Genomic DNA, 17,736 nt, shown 5'->3' on the forward strand with positions numbered 1-17,736 from the left:
AGATTCGGAAGCCGGCTATCAGAATGCTGACTGGATTTTTATTTTGTTTTTTCTTATATTTTCGTTTTATTCTTATATATTCGTTTATCTCTTTTCTACCCAAGTTTCCGATGCACGGCCGAAGTAAAAATCCAATATGGCGATACTCAAAGCTCAGATGTCTCTACGACGGACATGCAGTAGTATGAAGCGCACGTAAGTATTTCCACGTAGACTTTATTCTATCCACATTGTGTTTTTCCACGCAATATCATTCTTTGGTTGATAGAATTCGGAGCCTCTGAGCTTACAAGTGGTAACTATCCCGCAGCATTAGAAAAAAACGCAAGGGTTTTATTCCTTCTACCCGCTAGAGCCTTTTCCGCATTTAGCAAATTCCCCATACATGATTTTTTGGGGAAGATTGAGTGAATAACTGCTCATCACACGTTATTTAGTTTGGCGCGCGTTCTTTTCAAAAGATGCTACTCGTTGTTGTTTCTAGTGCATTCCATGACCGGTAAAAACTCTGCTTACTGATTGGCTTAATTTAAAATAATGAAGCTTTGCGCGCGCGCTGTTATTCGAAGCAAAGCTGTTACCATAGCTGTACCTATATCACGTGAACTTCCTGCATGGGTCCACGTGATCTCTCCTGTTTTATTGGTCGATGCCAAAAATGTCACGTTGCGCGCGCACCAGGCTATAAAAGGCGAGCAGCGCGCGACAAGCTCATACACAACAATCACTCGCCCATTCAACACGTACTGCTCGTGACAAAAAGAAATTCACTCAAAGCTACTATAAAATGGGAGGACTGTTGTGTTCATTCAGTGATCGCAGCTACAACCCGAAAATTACCAAAAGGTATATACGCGCATATAAACACAGATGTTGATCTCTCACTGGCGCGGGATGAATAAATTGCCACGGTCTTGAAAGCGTGTTGAAAGAAAATATACTAAATAAAACTGCTACAACTAAATCGAAATAGTTCAACGTCTCCGAGTAAAATAAAAAGAGAAACAATCGGAGGATAATTTGGTCAATTAGAAGCCGGCTTTTTACTGGTAAAGAAGACGGAAAAGAGAGCGGTGTTGTAATGCCTGGTGCACACTAGTGACATAACGACATAACGACATAGGCGCGCTTTCTTATGTTCAAGTGTGAAATTTTCGACATAAGCCCGGTATAACGATATAGACATAACGACATAAAAGAGAAAAAAAAGGTCGTTTTTCTTTTATGTCATTATGTCCATGTTGTTATGTCGGGCTTAACATACAAACATAAGAGTGCGCGCTTATGTTGTTATGTCATTATTATGTGACTACTGTGCACCAGGCATAAGTGTCTTACGTTCCCCTTTTCCTTCTCCGCTTACTCCCTTGTTAAAACAAAGTTAGCCCAAGCTTTAATGAATTGGCAGTACAGTGCAATGCAATGTTACCGTAATATCAATAGGGTAAAATAGGAAGCTTGGGCTAGCTGTGTTAAAAACAGGCCTTTGATGTGCGTTGTTCTGTCGTGCCAGCATCAAGCTCCGTAGAGAGTTGTGCCGCCTCACGAACCACTATCTTGAGCAGGAGGACTTGTTCATTGATTTGTGGTGAGTTTAGATTAAACATTGTCCTTTTTATCTTCAATCGTTCACGTGGCCCTTGTTTTCCTTACCCTTCCTGTGAGTACAAGGCCCGGTAATGTCACGTGCTCTCCCCACCTTCCTGTTTGAACGGAGTGTTATGCATAAACCGACATCGAGGGGGGGTGGGGGGCATATTCATGAAGGGGAGGTGGGGTCTTTGAGGTCGGCAGCGCCTCAAAATATCACGCCTTCAAATAGGATAAAAGCATTGACATTTTGCTTATAAGAATCTTTGCATAGAAGGAGACGGGGTTTTATGGAAGAAAAAGTGTGCGCTGTGGATTTCGCGTGCCAGATACCTCCAAAATGTCCCAGAAAGTATATACCCACTCCCCCATTTATTCATGAAGATATTTGACCCCACCCCACCTCCACCACCAAAACAATTGAATATTGAAGTCATCACTTTTGTCGCCTCTGATTAGATACCTCAAGTTTGTAGAAATTTGTTTTCTTTGTTTTTCACTTGGCTGGCTGCAGAGAGTTCGTTGTTATTTTAAATAGGCCACAGGTAGCCCAATGGAAACGCAGCCAAAGAGGCCTGAAATCAGGGGAAACTACACATGGACTTGTTCTGAAACTAATAACTTTGTATTATTTTTCCTTAGCGTAAAGATCGAGAAAAAAGAAAACGAAATCAGGAAGAAAAAGCTGCGCAAATTGAGGCATGAGCGAAACAAGAAACGTGCGGCCAACCGCGCCAAACAGCAAGAAATCCTTGCGCGGCGACACGAGAAGCTAATGAAAGTCATGTGAGTAGCGATAATTCATAGACTGCTTTACTTGTGTTGAATGCTAAAAAACGAGACAACGTTTATAGCAAATAACGCACAAGGATTTATTATTCCTTAATACTTACCCGCTTCGCTACTCAAAAAAACATTGTTGAGGACGCATACATGTAATGATATAGCAAAAACGTGTATTAGAATGTTTCTTCGATGTTTTGACCCCGTTTGTCCGAGTTTCTGTTTTTAAAAGGACCCAGCATTCTTTGTGTGCTTATTGGCTAAACCTACCACCCCCCCTCATCTCTCCTGTGCTCTGCCGAACTAACAGCACCTTATCACGTGACTTTCTGCAGTGAAAAAGGCATCCGGGTCAACGAGCTCGAGGCGCAGCGCGCCAAACTGGCGGAGAGACTGGACAAGATGTGGTCTCTCGTCTACGAGATCGACCCGACGGAGATGCAGCGTGACTGGAAAGAGAGCTTACGGCGCACGCGCTCTGAGAGTGATATCAACAAGGCCGTGCCCAGTTTCCCTCTTGTGCAGCCAAGCAACGAGCCAGCGATATGGCTAACAGCGGACACCGGGGCACAAGAGATGGAGCTGGACACGAACATCGTGAGCTCACCGAGCATCGAGCGACTGATGAGACTTAACCTGATGAACATGTGAATAACACGTGGGCTATCACGTGATAAACTAGAGGAACATGTGATTAACACGTGTGACATGACAAAAGATAATTCAAATAATAGTATAGTAATAGGAATAGAATAAAGATGTTTTTTGTGTGTTTTTATGTATTGTGATTGTTTTGTAATGTCTATTGTGTGTCTCTGTATGTGTAATATTCGCTTATAGTACATGTAATATTTCTGTAAATAAATTGTTTGTTACAAATGTGTGTTTGAAATCTCAATTTGTTGCAAACTGCAATGTGGAACGCAGCACACGTCGCACGAACTATAAAAAAAACTATAAACTATAAAAAAAACTATAAAAAAACTATAAATAAACTATAAAAAAAACTATAAATAAACTATAAAAAAAACTATAAATAAACTATAAAAAAACTATAGAAAAAAACTTAAAAAAAAACTATAAAATCTATAAAAAAAACTATAAAAAAACTAAATAAACTATAAAAAAACTATAAATAAACTATAAAAAACTATGAATAAACTATAAAAAAAACTATAAATAAACAATAAAAAACTATTAAAAAACTATAAATAAACTATAAAAAAAACAATCTCTGCTCTAACTCAATTTTCTTTGGCAGAAGGTTTTCATTAATAATAACAAACCATTCTTTTTGACAGGATGTATTTACTGTCCTCCGAGAGCTCCCTACGTATGGAATGCATTCGACGTTCTAGTTCGGTTATTTCTCATTCTCAGAACAACCTAGATTTCCCAGGTGGCTCTAAACTCTCAAAGGACACCCCCCCCCCCCCCCCCCACGCGATAATGACCCTAGCCCAAAACTCTTACCATATTGATGGCTACATGCAGTATTATGTCCCTAGCCCAAACCCTAACCATATTGATGCTACATGCAGTATTATGATCCTAGCCCAAACCCTAACCATATTGATGGCTACATGCGATAATGACCCTAACTCTTACCATATTGATGGCTACATGCAGTATAATGACCCTAGCCCTTACCATATTGATGGCTACATGCGATAATGACCCTAACTCTTACCATATTGATGGCTACATGCAGTATAATGACCCTAGCCCTTACCATATTGATGGCTACATGCAGTATAATGACCCTAGCCCAAACCCTAACCATATTGATGGCTACATGCAATAATATGCTTTATCGAGTAGCAAATTGGCAAAAACGAAATTAGTGTTCTGTGTGCTTGAATATAAAATTACAAGTTTATCGAGACGTGGGTTTTTTTGTACGTCGCTATTTGACATCGAAGAAAAGAAGAGGACCGGTAAATACAATGTTCAATATGATGTTGTAAAGCGCACAGGCGAAAGGTTTTAGCTAAAACTTTATTTAAAACCGCTGGAAAATCCCCAGCGTGATTCATAATTCAAGTATATATTTGCTACGCCTGGAACCCAATTCGGCGTTTAAAACCAACGCCGTTTTTTGCCGGTTCAGCTACATTTGCATTCATTATAATAACTTATGCATTCGATACGGCGCATAGATAATACGGCGTCTATAATCAATCTGACTTAAGCCGCACTATGCACCTGGTCCAGGCGTATTATCTCGCAGACCCGTATTTAATTCGACCGGCCGTATAAAATGGTTTAGACGCCGAATTAACCATATATAAAATTGTAAAAATTTAATACGGCTGAATTTAATGCGACGTTTATGCGGCCTTTAAACTTAGGCTGCACAAGAGACCTAACGATCCGGGGGGACTCCGGATGGGGGGGATCGTCGGCAAAATCGATTTTAACCCTTAAGAGATGGCACTTAAGGCGTGGTCAACAGAAATTTTGACCCCAAAGAGATAGCAAATTGGATGTGGTCGAAAGACTTTTTTACCCTTAGAGATAGCAGAATCGGGAAAAAACCTTAAACACCCCCTTAGGAATAGCAATTGGTCGAATTGTAGACCCTAAGAGATAACAGAATCGGAAAAAAAATTAGCGTTAAATACCACTTTAGGAATAAATAATAATAATTATTATTATTTATTTATAAAGCGCTAAAACTATGTTAATATATTCTAAAGCGCTAAACAGAAAACAAATTCTTGCAATAAATATCTAAAGTAAATCGAATTTTAGACCCTAAGGACAGCAATACCAGAAAAATCCAGTTGGTCGAAATTTGATACCGTAAAAGATTTGACGATCACCCACATCCTGTGAAATCCCCCCCCCCCCCCCCCCCCCCGGGCCCAACGATCTTTACACCTATTCGTGCTACTTAGTGTGGCTCTTAAATTAGCCCTCGAAAAAAAGGGACTGAGGAAACATAGCAGAATATTTACAATTGCGGTGTGTGTGGCTATAGGCAATATTATACAGCGATTCATCGAATGCGAAATATCTTTCTTGTTTTGTTCGTTTAGTATCTACACCTAACGAGTAAAGTCAGTCATTGGATCATGACTCACAATGTTTGAGTGCGCCATACAAATAATAACATTTCAGAAACCTCTGCAAGTAGAGAATAACCCGGCCGCGCCTTCTGGCGCCCAGTCTTTTGAAAATTCATTGGCCAGCGGATTGTGTGGAGGTAATCGACTTCTAAGTGATGACCAATACATCACTTTCAAATCGTTCGACTGACGGAATCCAAGACGCAGATTGTCTATAGGCAAGCCTTTGCGTGAGTTGAAAGTACATTGATTGAAAAGGGTGGTGGCCATTCGGCGCCTTCTTTTAAAGGGTATCTTTCGCTGAAATCGCTTGGGATTGAACTCGCTCATGGTACACAAATGAGATGCTTGGGACGAGGTCGCTCGCTTGATCGGCTTTTACCGCATTGCTCAGCTGACAAACCCCTGAAGTGACGTCATAGTTGAAGGAGACGCAGCCAGGATAAGCATTACACTGCACTGCGCATGACCACACAGACACGCCGCTGTCCAATGCAGTGATGATGTGGCGAGTGAGTGCGTGACCGGCGAGGTTTGAGTAGAGTTTGTCGAAATGGTCCGCTGAAACATACGTGGAAGTTTTGTCAGTGTAGCAAGGTATACGTTTTGATACGACGGCGGCCTTGAAGACAAAAATCAACATGAAACGAATTTTTTAGTTCAAAGACAAGAGAAATAGACTGTGGTTAACGGCGTTGCTGTGAGCTCTGGTGCCTATCAAATTAATGTAGAAGTAACTGCAATCAAACGAATAGGCGATTTGTTCTTAAATATCACGTGACTGGATGGCAAACTCGCGCGCGCTCCTGGTTTTGGCGGCAAAATGATAACAACAATGGGCAACTCTTTCAGCGCTTACGAATCAGCCAGAAATGTTCATGTCAGAAATAAGGACATACTCTAATTGAAAGATTCTATGATTTTGTCCCTCTTTGGCGTGATCGCCGCAACCATTTCTGTGTTTATTTTGGCGTGAGTCTGTAACTCAAAGTCACGTGCTTTCGTGGTTTAAGTTACCTATTCATGTATCGAGACTGGGTAAACTTATGTGCAACACCAATATTGTATTCAGGAGGCAACATATATTATGACATCTGGATTCTCAAAGTCACTTCCTGCAAACACTCACCTTCAATGAATGGATACACCTCTACTTCACACAAAGTCAGCCTCCTGTTGGACCCGGGGATCCAGATATTGACGTACCGACCCTTGAGTAGGGTGTGGCAGGAGATGGACTTGCTCCCCCCTTGCGGGATGATGTATGATGACCCACAACTAGGGTTGTCGGTACCATTATTCTCCAGGCTATCTCCGATGCGAATCTCAAAATTGTCGAGCCTGTCGCCACAACAATCGGCCCTGTGCGGTAAAACGACATTGGTAAGAAGGCAAGGTCAGGGGAGGTAAGTTCAGAGGGAGGTAAGGTCAGGGGGAGGCAAGGTTATTGCGGACAAGACAACACCGGGCAAACAAGATCAGGAAGGCGAGATCGGAGAGACAAGATAGGGAAGACGAGATAGGGAAGACAAGATCGAGAAGACAAGATATGGAAGACAAAGTCGATAAGACAAGTTCAGGGGAGACAAAACCGGCAAAAAAAAGGTGAGGAACCTGAAATGTTTGATAGCTTTTACCTGTTCACAATAAACAGACGTAGAATTACGTAGCTTTTTTGTAAGTCAACCCTCCACCAAGGGTTCGATTGCACTTTTGTCTCGGTGCACGATAGGTCAGCGAATCTGCCACTTCTGTCGCCATCCACGGCATGTTCGGCAAGGCCATTGCTCGATAAAAAACTTGACTGAACGGCCGGTTTTCCCAAAGCCACATTCGATGCAAGGCTGCCTGCAAAGTTTATAATAAAAAGATTAAAGTGCCCGTAGCATAAAACTCTTAATTTCCGGGTTTATACCAATATATCATTAGTTGAGGACTTGAAAACAAACCATACCAAGTTTTATTGAAATACGAGGGGTTTTGCCGGCGTTTAAATGTTAATAACATCGCACTCTCGAGCGAAAAGTGACCCCACTTTTTGAAAGCGCCAGGCGTTCCTCGTTGGTTCAGGAATCCTGAAGGGCACATTTTCTATTATCTTAGGGCCTTGTTTTACCCTCCTCTGTTACCAGAGCAATATCATTATTTTTCAGAGTGGTCAGCGGCACCGTACAGATTGCCACGGTTTTCGTCTTGTCCGTAAAACCGTTTGCAATAGTTGATGTTGTATTCCTATACGTAGCCATGAGGCCTCAAGAAATGAATAAGTCCCATCCTGGGCTTGTAGTCTACTTTTTTGCTCGTCTAATTAACTTCTGGCTGTCTCGTGGACGATCGTTCGTCAATGTGTCTTCTGGCAGCCATCTTGGGATCAGCCACGCTTCCCATGTCCTTGCGCCGTCAAGAATTGTTTACAGCAGTTCCATCTTAAAGTCCATTGGTAAACATCAGCCCAAGCAACGTCTAACTGCCGAGTTATGGGATAATCTGGACGATTTGGGAATAAGGAAACCATTTAGATCAAGAAAAGCCAAAAAGTCAAGCAACAACCACCATGGTCACCCTGTGGTATTTCCCACAGGATACCCACCAGGCAGTTCTGTCTCAGTATCACCATCACTGTTGCCTTCTCCTACGACAAGACTACACTACCTTAGGCCAGCATCTATACCGTCACTTCTACTGTGCAATGTTCGCTCCGTAGCAAAAATTGACGAACTGGACTGTGTTGCGAAACTCAACCGCGCTGATGTCTTAAGCGTAACCGAGACATAGCTCTCTGATGATATTCCCGACTCGGCTGTCTCATTGCAAGATTACATTTTGTTCCGGAAAGACCGTCCCAATCGCAGAGGCGGAGGGCTTGCCCTCTACATACGGAGTGATATCAAGTGTAAGCGACTTTATGATGTTGAACTTGGGAACGACTCTATTCCTGAGACCCTGTGGGTGATCGCAAGACCTACCCGACTCCCTCGCTCTGTGTCCTGTTTGCTGTTCGGCACTATTTACCATCCATCTGACGCGAACAGCGATGATAACGAGGCTCTTTATCAGCACATCCAAGAGACTATAGACCAATTCTTATCCCAACACCCTGAGTGTTTGATATCCATATCTGGCGATTTCAATCCATCTTCGACCAATTTCTCGAACTCTAAACTGAAACGATTGTGCGGTCTGACGCAAACTGTGAAAGTACTAACCCGGGACACTGGTACACTGGATTGGGTGTTGACAAATAGACCACACCTCCTGTCGAGCCCGGCCCAGCTGCCGAAAATTAGTATCAGTGACCACTATGCTGTCCTGGTAGAGCAGATACTAGAAAATTCTCCAAAACTGCACAAACAGTCATCTACTAGGCGCGACACCAGGCCAAGTAGACTGAGAGAGTTTGGCCAGTGGATCACTACTCACGACTGGTCAAACCTGTTCGGCGCTCACACCTGTCAAGCCAAGTTTGACGTCTTCTATAATACAATTACGGCCGCACTCGATAGATTTTGCTTGCTAAATTCGGCAGCGACTCTGTCATCTTCAAATTCTGGCGCGGTAGAGTCATCAGTGCCATTCGCACGTGTAAGCGCTCCTTTTATCAGTCGAAGGTGAAAAAGCTTAAGGACACCAATACGCGAAGGTGGTGGAGGGAAGTTAAAAACCTAACAGGACAGTCAATGAGCCAAGGGGAATGGTATAGTCAGTTAATAGACGATTCCTCCATCGCCAGCGTAGATAATCTGTGTAAGAAGATCAACGAGTTCTTCGTCCAGCTAAAGTCTGATTTTAGACCTCTGTTACCCCACGACGTCACAGCCATTGCTGTTCCTGATGTCCCGGATTATTTCCTGGTATCATCGTATGAGGCTTATAAGTCTTTGCGAGGGATTCTCACCAACAAGGCAACTGGACCGGATGGGATCCCAGCCCTTATTCTGAAAATGTTTGCATTCGAACTGTCACCTATAGTAGCTGAGTTATACAACACATCACTAAAGGAAGGTCACCTCCCGGGTCTGTTGAAGTCGGCCAAGGTGCGCCCTCTGCCTAAACTGAGCCCTCCTAAGAGCATCGAAACCGACATACGGCCGATCTCACTCACATTTCATCTTGCCAAAGCAATGGAAGGCTTCACTCTATCCAGATCACTTCCAGGTATCGTGCAACACCTAGACACGAAGCAATTTGCGGTGGCTGGGAAATCGTGCCAACACGCTATTGTGTACCTCCTGCACTTGACACTAGAGGCTTTAGACCGAGGCGGCGTATGGGTGCGGTGGTTCTTTGCTGACTTTAAGAAAGGATTTGACCTAATAGACCACCACAACCTATTAAATAAGCTTTGTAGCCTAGATATCCACCCTTGTCTACTCAGGTGGATTGCTTCCTTTTAAGAAGGTAGAACCCAGGTAGTAAGCATAGCATCCTCAACATCACCACCACTCAACCACAGAGAACACGCCTAGGTCCTATTCTATTCGCAGTTATGGTCAATGACCTTCTCCGCTGCTGGCTTCAACGCGCGAAGTTCGTCGACGACCTTACAGCTATTGAAATTATTCCCAGAAACGGGCCATCCACCTTACCATTTATAGTATCGCAGGTCCAGTCGTTCGCAACTAGCAATAATATGTGTCTGAATCCAACAAAATGCAAAGTAATGGCTGTTGATTTTTTGCATTATAATAGTTTTCAATGTCCTCCTATTGCGACCGGTGGCACCATCTTAGAAGAAGTCAAGTCCTTTAAATTTCTCAGGGTCTTCATTACTCACGACTTGACGTGGGAGGTACATTGTGACTCTATAGTGAAAAAAGCAAACCGGCGCCTGTATGCTATAAGGCAGCTAAAGCGCTGTGGCGTGTCTACTGATAACATTATAGTGGTTTATCGCTCCCTTGTGCGATCCACGCTCGAGTGCGCAAGCGTCGTTTTCGCAGACCTGCCACGCTACCTTTCTGATTCATTGGAGAGAGTCCAGAAACGCGCCCTCGCCATTATATATCCGGGCTTGGATTACAAGGAAGCTCTAACTAGGGCAAACCTAGCCACCCTTGAAGATCGTCGGACTGATGCCTGCTGCAGGTTTATCTCTTGTTTGACGCCACAAAACCCAGTGTACCGGCTTGTGCAAGACCGCATTGAGGCTACTATCCATAGCTACCAGTTAAGAACGCGCACTGGCAATCACATCAAACCTTTTGCGACCAATAGATTTGGCAACTTTGTCACAAACAAACACGCGCTGGCCTTGGCTATCTGACTGCCCATACTACCTTTATATTTATTATATTGTATCAATTAATCATTATTTATTATATTTGATATTGGAATCCTGTAATTTGGTTTAAAGGCTACGAGAGGACTAATAAACGAGTATTATTATTATTATTATTCAATATGATCATCTGTATAATTATAAACTAGAAGTTTCTAATAGAAAGTGAATGCTCGGAGGACTGGACGAACATGTTTCAGTACAGGGGTTCTCGAAAAAGAACACTGATCAGCATTAGGAAAGCTGCCTGCAGTTTTCTAATAGATATACCGCTCATGTTTAATTAAAGGTCTACAATTTACGCTTGCGGAAAGCTTGGAATTTAATATTAAGTCCATTTTATCAAGTAAGGCTTGAATTTTGGGAAAATATGTGAGCTGTTGTTATTTGAGTTACCGTAGCGACGAAACAATGGATAATGTGTTTTGAGATTTTTGAAAATACACAAATTGATAGGTATGACATATTGATAGGTATGCCATATTGATAGGTATGCCATATTGATAGGTATGCCATATTGATAGGTATGCCATATTGATAGGTATGCCATATTGATAGGTATGCCATATTGATAAGTATGCCATATTGATAGGTATGCCATATTGATAGGTATGCCATATTGATAGGTATGCCATATTGATAGGTATGCCATATTGATAGGTATGCCATATTGATAAGTATGCCATATTGATAGGTATGCCATATTGATAGGTATGCCATATTGATAGGTATGCCATATTGATAGGTATGACATATTGACAGGTATGACATATTGACAGGTATGACATATTGATAAGTATGACATATTGATAGGTATGCCATATTGATAGGTATGCCATATTGATAGGTATGACATATTAATAAGTATGACATATTGATAGGTATTACATATTGATATATACCACATATTAATGGAACAATGATTTTTGTTCTCTATGCAATGAGTTTACAGTGTGATTTGTAATAAATACTACGTACCATTTGTGGACTCTGAATTGCATAAGATCAGAAGGGATGTCACCTGGAAACAATAACAGTACAACAATTTAATAATAAAGTGCAACTTATACCCATATATGGGTAACGTAGACAAAACATTGTCAGTAGAAAAGTTGAAGTCATCATGAACTTTAATTTTGGAAATTATTTTATATTTTTACATACATTAGCAATGATATCGGTATGGCTTTGAAAGTAGCTTATACCGCCTGATGTAATAAAAACGCTTAATGTAATAAAATTGCTACTAACACTAAATGTAATACTAACGAACGCTTAATGTAAGTAAATTCGCCGCTTAATGTAATACTAACGCTAAATGTAAAAAAAATTCGCCGCTTAATGTAATACTAACCCTTAATGTAAAAAAATTCGCCGCTTAATGTAATACTAACCCTTAATGTAAAACAAAATCGCCACTTAATGTAATACTAACCCTTAATGTAAAAAAATCGCCGCTTAATGTAATACTAACCCTTAATGTAAAAAAATTCGCCGCTTAATGTAATACTAACCCTTAATGTAAAAAAATTCGCCGCTTAATGTAATACTAACCCTTAATGTAAAAAAAAATCGCCACTTAATGTAATACTAACCCTTAATGTAAAAAAATCGCCACTTTATGTAATACTAATAAAGCTTACTACTAATAAAGAGACCTGTGATTTTCATGTGAAAAAAAACTGTGAAATCCAAACCCACTGAAAAAAACTGTTAAACCTGTTAAATTAAAGAAGGAAAATACCTGTGTGAACATAATGTGAAACGCGTGAAGTCATTGGTCGAAAATTCGTGTGAAAAAACCGTGACATTGTAGTGGTATATTCATATTAAACAAAAATACAGTACAAATTAATTAGCCTATCGATGGGATTCAAATTTAGGATGCATGTTTGAAAAGAGAATCATATTCAGTTGATTGACGGCCCTAACTTCAAAAGACCTAAATGTGAACTTTAGAAGCACACTAGCATACACACATTGGCACCAGTCGGGCCGCTAGCACAGTCTATTACCCGTGCAGTTCGGCAACCATGGACAGCTGTTTCGTCCTTATTAGGACTCGTCAGCATGGCATAGCCGGTTTGCCTCAGTTAAACTTCATCGGCAAAAAAAACTGCAGGGCGACTTCGACTCGAACGAAGTGCTTTAAACCACAGCTTAGATCCATGTGGGATCTAGAGCTGCGACCGGGCTAGCGTGATGCCAATTGTGCGGATCACGCATGCGACCTTTGCTAGTCTAAAACTCCGTCGGATAGCCAAACTATCCTTGCGAGTATGTATACATAAATGTGAACTTTAGAAGCACACTAGCATACACACATTGGCACCAGTCGGGCCAAGACGGGACGCTAGCACAGTCTATTACCCGTGCAGTTCGGCAACCATGGACAGCTGTTTCGTCCTTATTAGGACTCGTCAGCATGGCATAGCTGGTTTGCCTCAGTTAAACTTCATCGGCAAAAAAAACTGCAGGGCGACTTCGACTCGAACGAAGTGCTTTAAACCACAGCTTAGATCCATGTGGGATCTAGAGCTGCGACCGGGCTAGCGTGATGCCAATTGTGCGGATCACGCATGCGACCTTTGCTAGTCTAAAACTCCGTCGGATAGCCAAACTATCCTTGCGAGTATGTATACATAAATGTGGACTTTAAAAGCACACTAGCATACACACATTGGCACCAGCCGGGCCAAGACGGGACGCTAGCACAGTCTATTACCCGTGCAGTTCGGCAACCATGGACAGCTGTTTCGTTCTTATTAGGACTCGTCAGCATGGCATAGCCGGTCCATAGCTGTCCATGGTTGCCGAACTGCACGGGTAATAGACTGTGCTAGCGTCCCGTCTTGGCCCGACTGGTGCCAATGTGTGTATGCTAGTGTGCTTTTAAAGTTCAAAAGACCCTTAGGTGTGATATTTAATAAGAGAGACATGTTCAGTTGATTGACAGTCGCAACTTCAAAGACCTTAATGTGTGTAACCGCTTAGTTAAACAAGGCTTGTTTACAACAACAAACCTTTGCGTGTAATTTATAGAACACACACAGAACGTAACTCCGCCCTATTGACACCAACTTCGTTTTTGTTGACACTTTGTCTTATCTGACAACATAATTAACCTTTGAGTTATTCGATTATAACTTTTTCCTTTTTGAATCTTAGCTTAGTTTTTTGTACCGTCAGCTACGTTAGATTTGGCTCTTCCTTTCTGTTGCTACTTTTACTACTTTTATATTAGTTTTATGTTGGAGAATATGTCTGTAAACAGTATCTGCGTATGTCCTATTTATGCATTCGCCCCTGGGCCAACTCGTGTACCCGTTACCAAGAAAATCTGGAAAACTAATCAACTTCTTCATTTATGATGTAATGATACACGAAGCCCATGAGTGCCTGCAGACATACACGCGCATATGCACCCTGACTATAAAAGGAGCAACCGTACAATTGTATTTATTTCTACATTTCGGAGTCTTCTATAGTCCAGAGGTCTCCAAAGTTCATCAAGATTAAACCAGTGGTTCCACAACAGTTTGGTGTGGTCTCTTTTCCTCCGTACAACTGACAAGACGTTTGGTACACTTGCACAGCGTTATTGACACAATTGGATGATGCAGGTCATCGAGCGGTATGTGGTCCTGAACAAGTAGCTGTTTGACTGTAGACGAAGCACGAAAGCAGCTGTTTACCAGAAAGTCACGCATTTCGACTCCATCCCACCAACACGTGATGCCTTGCTTTAGCACGTGAAGCGCGCAGCTTTCCAGGCAGGCCACATCCGGGACAAGCCGAGTAGAGACCACTATAGAAAACACTGCCGGATATACAGCTAGTCAAATGTGGCTTCAGAAAGGGGAGTTAGCCTGCGCTGTACAGCTTTGTGTTCATGTCAAGATGAATCCGAAAGTAAATCTCCTCTATTGCTTAGACACGTTGAAGCATAATGGAGATAGCAAGACATTTCAACAGTACAAAGTGTAATAACCAAGTGGGTGACCCAGTACAAAGTGTAGTAACCAGAACAGGTAAAAAGAAACTGCACTGAATTAACGCCTCTTTCTCAATGAATGTTAGAATTTCGATTTCCGATTAAGAAAAGGTTGGTATTTCATATTCCATTTAACTTTTTGTCCGTAGCAACGCTCAATGAGACCAAATCATAAAACCCCATTCTCTATTCTTAAACCCCATGCTTATATTGTACAATTAAGGTTAAATAATTTGTCATAATGGCAGCCATTTTAGCCATTCTTTTCTTATTTCTTTTAAAACCAAACTTTTTCCCCTTAAAATGATTGTCCAATTATTATGTTTGTTAAAGAAGTCCCATTATCCAAGTATAAGACACTTCCGGTTTTAAAATTTTTAAAATGCGGCCATTTTTTATTTATTCATAAACTGCTTTAAATGCAACGTACGGCTGTGCTTCATATCACATTTTTATCCCTACGTCAAACACTATCTTTCTGCCAAAAATTTGGTGCTTTTAGCAGAAAGTGAGCAATTCGCGCACATATCTGCTCTTCTATTTAACGCGCTATTGATATTATTACAAAAATAAACGCGTCATGTGTGTTTGATTTATGAGGAGTTATCAGTTGCGCTGTTGGTGGTGTTGGGCTCGGATTATAAAGTGGATTTTGTTTGTCAACAGGGTCTTTTGTCAAATTTAGAAGCCCTAGACGTTTGTCAAATTTCTGAATCCGACCGAGCACGAGCTTTTCCGGTCATTTTTAAAAAAAAAGGCGAGCCCGAGCTTTGCAGGTCTCTTAAAAACCGGATAAAATTGGGATAACTTGCTCGTGGTAAGTCATAAACATTTGTTAAAAGTGGAAAAAGAATAAGTAGAGTTGGTAGCGTGGGGTGAATCCGAGACCTGCCGTGGCGCCGAGACCCGCGTTTCAGGATCCGAGCCCGAGACTTTTGTCAAATTTCGGAATCCGAGCCAGAGCTTTGTTTGTTTGTTTTTCAAGCTTATTTCCGAATAACTTGCTCGAGTTATGTCATAAACATCATTTGAAAAAAAGAATAAGTAGAGTTACAAAACAATCTTGCTACAGTAGCTAAAGTTTCTGTTTAGAGCGGAAAAGCTCAAGGCACGAGACTCGAAAAAGAATGGGAAACATGGTAGACTTCGTGACTTTCTTTAAAAATGCCGAGATTCCGAGACTTTGCGAAATTTTTGCGAGACTTTTGAGATTTCTTGGTCATATTAAAGCCAGAACCATTTAAATGGGTCAACTACTTTTGTAAAGTAAATCTTTGGGTCTGTTTTTTTAAGAAAAGATGGTAACAAAAAATGCGATTATTTTGAAATCGACTAGTTATCTATCCCTAGAAAGCACACAGTTGCATTATGGAAAGCTTAGTCGCTCGGGATTTAAAATGATCCTAAAACACCTGCGCTAGAATCGAGTGCATAGCAGCGCGGTGAAAATATATATACAACGTGTGATTTTCTAAGTAAGCAGCAAAAAAAGCGGGAAACATCCGCCAAAATTCATCTGAGAAATGTCAAATTATCGTTATTTAATAAAGCAAGATTTGGGTGGCGGATAAGGCGGACGCTGCTAGTTTTGTAGCTTTTTGTGGTATGTTATCGCCTGATCTCAGCGTATTTGTGACTATTTCGTTTATGTGCTTACCGTTCTACTGTTACGCCCTCGTAAATACTGAAAATTCTTTTAATCTTTCAATCCTATTGCATCAAGTTACTTACCTTAAAAATAGAAGCCCACATGATCGAAGCTGATCCAAAAACCTACCCCTAACTTCTACGGCCCTGTGTTCTCGCTGTAGTTATACATTCAACTCAGGGGAGAATAAATATGCTAGGGAAAGGGCATCTAAATTATTAACGCACAGTACCCGTCACTTTATGGCGATGACGAAAACAACAAATTATCGTTATCTCAGCTCTACCCTGTGCTTAACATTTTTTCATGCAGTTGTTCTTTGATTTCTTTCGCTGCTCTAAAAAAAGAAATGGCTTTATCTCTGCTCTACGCTTATTTTTCATTGCAGGTGTGTTGTGGTTGTTCGGGTAAATTTGTCAATACTGTCTTACACTGTCTAACATTGGCCATTTGTCAAGCGCTAGTGGCAAATGGCCAAATGGTAATATAATGCAGTAGGATGTGGCTTTCAGGGGTAGGGATGGTCCTATGAATCAATACATAACTATAGTTTATCTAGCACTGCAAGTATCTGATAGCACTGTAGCATAGGACTTAAGGAGAGATCAATACATAACAGACTAAAACAGTCATTTAGCACTGCAAGTATCTGGGCTAAGGGACAAAGTTATGGCACAAGTTATGAAACGTAAGGGGAGGGGTGGTCCACCACAGATATTCAACACTGCAAGTAAGTTAAAAAGAAGGTAGCTATATTTTCATTTCACATCACCATATACAGTGCTAAATTATCTTTGAAATAATTGCATGAAAGGTAAAATGGTACATTGCTGTTGATTTTTGCAAATATCACCTCAGATTCCTAAGTAGTGAGCTGTATTCATATCAGCTATTTGAAAAGTAGATTGCTCACAAAACCCTGTGCAGTTAAAATTGAAACTATATTGTTTTTTACTAGAAAACCCATTTAGTCCATTTGCAATTAGGGCTAATGTTTGGTCAGTGTTTTGTACCAGTCACTTTGTCAAAGGGTGAATGAAATAAACCATTCTAACTTGTTTTCAAAGTTTCTGACTACTTTTATTTTATTAGCCTGGTTCATTGTTTTTATAACAAGTTTTCATTTGTAACTATTATCTATCTTTCTGTTACTTTGCTGTATTAATGAATACATCCTGCCCTAGCATCATGCCTTTAAAGCTGGCAGCTTGCTTGAGTTGGGATTCGCCTGAAAAAAAAAATGGAGAACAGTGACAAAACGCTACGGAAGAATACTAAAGATATAAATGTTATGCTGCACAAAACCTAATTGAAAAACCTAAAATTAAATATAATTCCAAACAACCTTGGAATAGAACCGTGAACAGAAAAT

At 41.0% G+C, this 17,736-nt stretch overlaps 2 protein-coding genes across 3 annotated transcripts; one reads left to right on the forward strand and one right to left on the reverse strand.

Moving 5' to 3' along the window:
- Positions 1-67: 67 nt before the first annotated feature.
- LOC5504386 lies at positions 68-3,252 on the forward strand. Of its 2 annotated transcripts, none has more exons than XM_032372699.2 (4): positions 68-195; positions 1,514-1,588; positions 2,233-2,376; positions 2,709-3,252. In XM_032372699.2, the coding sequence occupies exons 1-4, from the start codon at positions 137-139 to the stop codon at positions 3,022-3,024; spliced, it is 594 nt and encodes a 197-aa protein (XP_032228590.2). In that variant the 5' UTR covers positions 68-136; the 3' UTR covers positions 3,025-3,252. The 2 variants fall into 2 exon arrangements, with proteins under 2 accessions (XP_032228590.2, XP_032228589.2); XM_032372698.2 differs by lacking the exon at positions 68-195 and adding an exon at positions 578-846.
- Positions 3,253-5,328: 2,076 nt separating this feature from the next.
- On the reverse strand, positions 5,329-16,785 carry LOC5504381 (fucolectin). The gene is made up of 5 exons (XM_001625244.3): positions 16,448-16,785; positions 11,701-11,743; positions 7,082-7,292; positions 6,574-6,806; positions 5,329-6,005 (listed from the first exon to the last, which is right to left on the reverse strand). Exons 1-5 carry the CDS (start codon positions 16,466-16,468, stop codon positions 5,728-5,730), a joined length of 786 nt encoding a protein of 261 aa, XP_001625294.3. The 5' UTR covers positions 16,469-16,785; the 3' UTR covers positions 5,329-5,727.
- Between the last annotated feature and the right edge of the window lie 951 nt (positions 16,786-17,736).

The sequence above is a fragment of the Nematostella vectensis genome, chromosome 11 (assembly GCF_932526225.1).
Source record: "Nematostella vectensis chromosome 11, jaNemVect1.1, whole genome shotgun sequence".
NCBI classification, from domain to species: domain Eukaryota; kingdom Metazoa; phylum Cnidaria; class Anthozoa; order Actiniaria; family Edwardsiidae; genus Nematostella; species Nematostella vectensis.

Bases quoted from the DNA above. Each gene is read 5' to 3' on its own strand.
- LOC5504386 (XM_032372699.2), top strand. From the start codon at position 137: ATGGCGATACTCAAAGCTCAGATGTCTCTACGACGGACATGCAGTAGT. The intron at 196-1,513 runs GTAAGTATTTCC...CTGTCGTGCCAG, and splicing joins TGCAGTAGTATGAAGCGCAC to CATCAAGCTCCGTAGAGAGT. The intron at 2,377-2,708 runs GTGAGTAGCGAT...GACTTTCTGCAG, and splicing joins GAGAAGCTAATGAAAGTCAT to TGAAAAAGGCATCCGGGTCA.
- LOC5504381 (XM_001625244.3), bottom strand. From the start codon at position 16,468: ATGTGGGCTTCTATTTTTAAG. The intron at 6,807-7,081 runs GTAAAAGCTATC...TTTACCGCACAG, and splicing joins CGTCTGTTTATTGTGAACAG to GGCCGATTGTTGTGGCGACA. The intron at 6,006-6,573 runs GTGAGTGTTTGC...CGTATGTTTCAG, and splicing joins GGTGTATCCATTCATTGAAG to CGGACCATTTCGACAAACTC.